This window comes from Austrofundulus limnaeus, unplaced genomic scaffold, assembly GCF_001266775.1.
Source record: "Austrofundulus limnaeus strain Quisiro unplaced genomic scaffold, Austrofundulus_limnaeus-1.0 Scaffold383, whole genome shotgun sequence".
Lineage (NCBI taxonomy): Eukaryota > Metazoa > Chordata > Actinopteri > Cyprinodontiformes > Rivulidae > Austrofundulus > Austrofundulus limnaeus.
The window spans coordinates 68,553-71,167 of record NW_013952785.1 but is presented as its reverse complement, the minus strand read 5'-3'; the positions used below and the strand labels follow the sequence as shown (position 1 = coordinate 71,167).

The 2,615-nt window shown below is 39.4% G+C and overlaps 1 protein-coding gene across 1 annotated transcript in view; it reads left to right on the top strand.

The window, feature by feature from the left end:
* LOC106528469 (hexokinase-1) overlaps nt 1-1,131 on the top strand; it is a gene marked incomplete in the record, with an annotated part of 72,819 nt that extends 71,688 nt beyond the window's left edge. Inside the window, 1 exon segment of the mRNA XM_014023643.1 lies at nt 224-1,131. Coding sequence (XP_013879097.1) covers nt 224-374 — 151 coding nt within the window.
* Between the last annotated feature and the right edge of the window lie 1,484 nt (nt 1,132-2,615).

Sequence of the window (2,615 nt, the reverse complement as noted above, 5' to 3'; positions counted from 1 at the left end):
GATCAAAAAGACTTTTTGGCTGATATAAGGTTTTAAAACTTGGTTAGGTGGACATGTTTTGCAGTGTACTCAGTTGTTCAGACAAAGTCTTTGTGATTGTCTGTTGTCAAACCTAAACCACAGACATGCTTGTTGTCTATATTGAAAATTACATTCTTTAAATCTCAGATTTGGGWAGTGCACTACCTGGTAAACACAGTTTCTTTTTGTTTTCCTCTTGCAGCTTCTCTCGGGTCTTCCTGCAGACAGTGAAAGAACTAGCTCCCAAATGTGACGTGAACTTCCTGCTGTCTGAGGACGGCAGTGGAAAGGGAGCWGCTCTCATCACTGCTGTGGGCTGTCGCCAGAGGGAACAGGATGCCCAGCATCACTGAGGGGCTCGCAACAACTACCTGCTGCTCCAGCGTGACCTTCACCCACCACACAGCCCTAATCCATTTCACCTTGGCAGCCGTGACTCCCCCTCTGCCCCAGCCATAACCATGCTGCATAGAACAAAAACTGACGATCCAAATATTTATTTATACTGCCAGAATGTTTATTATTTCCCTGTTTGTACATTTTATTGATAGCTTATCAATAATCTGAAAAATTCAAACTCCTTAGGTGTGCAATATTTGTGTACTGCTAATTTTATTTTTATATGGAGGCAAATATATAACTGTGTTTATATTGCTGAAGCCACTTTTAATCCCAGAAGTTATAAGAATTTTGCACCATATACTAGTTAATGTCTGCACTTTTTATATGAGCGCTACAACAGAGGCATTTTATCATCGTTCTCTAATGAAAGGCATCGTTCTTACTGAAGGATGAAATGTTTTTACAGCTCGATAAGGGCTTGCTCAAGTCGGGTTAAATACAAGAGTCACGGCTGTTAAAATCATTGTAAACACACTCATGATGTGCTAGACTACTAATCTTTGTTTGTGTAACTGTCACTGTTGTTCACATTTCAGATATTCCTGCTGCAACATACCATTTATTCCGTAAGAGTGGACAAGGTAGAAAAAAATGAAGTGTTAGTGTAACTTATTAGTATTTGTGATTTAATATTATTTTGGTGTTGTGATGAATCCCAATTCTATTCCTTGTATGTGCAAAGAATAAACAGTTATTGGGTCCTAAGAACAGAGTGAATACGAGCGCTTCTTTGTGTGCTTGTGGCAGAGTGTCAGTGTGACTGCTATGTCTAATGTGGTGACTTTAGCTTTCATGTTTGAAGCTCTGTGAAGACTGCATGCTTGAATTCAAGACAAATAAATCCTTTTTATGTGATCTGATCAACTCAACAAACCATAATACATTTAATTATTTTCCGATGTGGTTATAAACCAGTCTCTTTTGTGGTAGCTGGTAGTATGCTTGAGTTAGCCTAAACCTGTACTAGCACAGGCAGAAGTAAACAAGAACATTTTAACGTATAAAACCGACTTCCCTGGTAGTAGTAGTAGCTACTATGAATTTGTAAAGCAAATGGATTATTTTAAAGATGGAACAGTAAAATAAATATTTATTGGTCATACTTGWAGTTTCACAAGTTTCTAATAGTATTTAAAAATTACAGCCACAGGGGTCCTGTGTTTTACAATGATAGAGAAAAGAAACAATATACACTGCCGGCCAAAAAAAAGTCACACAAATATTTCATTGGACCGTCTTTAGCTTTGCTTATGGCACTTTTGCTGTGGCATTGTTTCGATAAACCTCTGCAATGTCACAAGGTTTATTTCCATCCAGTGTTGCATTAATTTTTCACAAAGATCTTGCATTGATGATGGTCGAGTCTGACCTTTTCCAGCATATTCTGAAGATTCTTCATGGGGTCTGGACTCTGTGCAGCCAACCCATGTGTGAAAATTGTCTCATGTTCCCTGAACCACGCTTTGTCATCTTGGCCCATGCCAGCAGGGAAGAAAAAATCCATTGCAGGAAAAACCAGGGGCCTCATGTGCAAAGACTTGCGTGGATTTCTTACTGAAACATGACGTACGGTCAAATCCAGAAAACTGCGCACAAAAAAATCCAGATGTATCAAACCGTGCGTACGCCGGAATCCACGCACATTTCTTTTATATATCCCACTTAACATGGAACTGAGCGCAAGTGAGACACCTCCCCTGAGAAATGATTTTAGATTTAGTAGAATAATGAATCAAATATAATGTGAGTGAGAAAAAAATCCCAAGTAAAAATAGGAGGAACGAGTGTGTGTGTGTGTGTGTGTGTGTGTGTGTGTGTGTGTGTGTGTGTGTGTGTGTGCGCGCGCGCGCGCGCGCATGTATGCAAAGCTGCTGTTTTGCGCAACCAGTGCAGCCATCCATTCTGAGACTGGAAATATTAATTCTGCACAGGAGTTTATTACCATAATATCCAGAGATGTCAAGTAACTAAGTACAAATACTTTGTTACTTTACTTCTCTTTACAATCTCTTTCAATCTTCCCCATTACATTTCTCCTGTTTCTTCTCTTTCTTTTTCTTCTTCTCTTTAAAAAAAAGTCACTATTGAAACTATTGAAGTGGCTCAAAGTGTACCTTACCCCCCTGTGAAAAGATAACTCCGCCCCAAGGCGAAATTTGAAAAATGCATCAAAGTGGGTAGGGGAAGGAGGG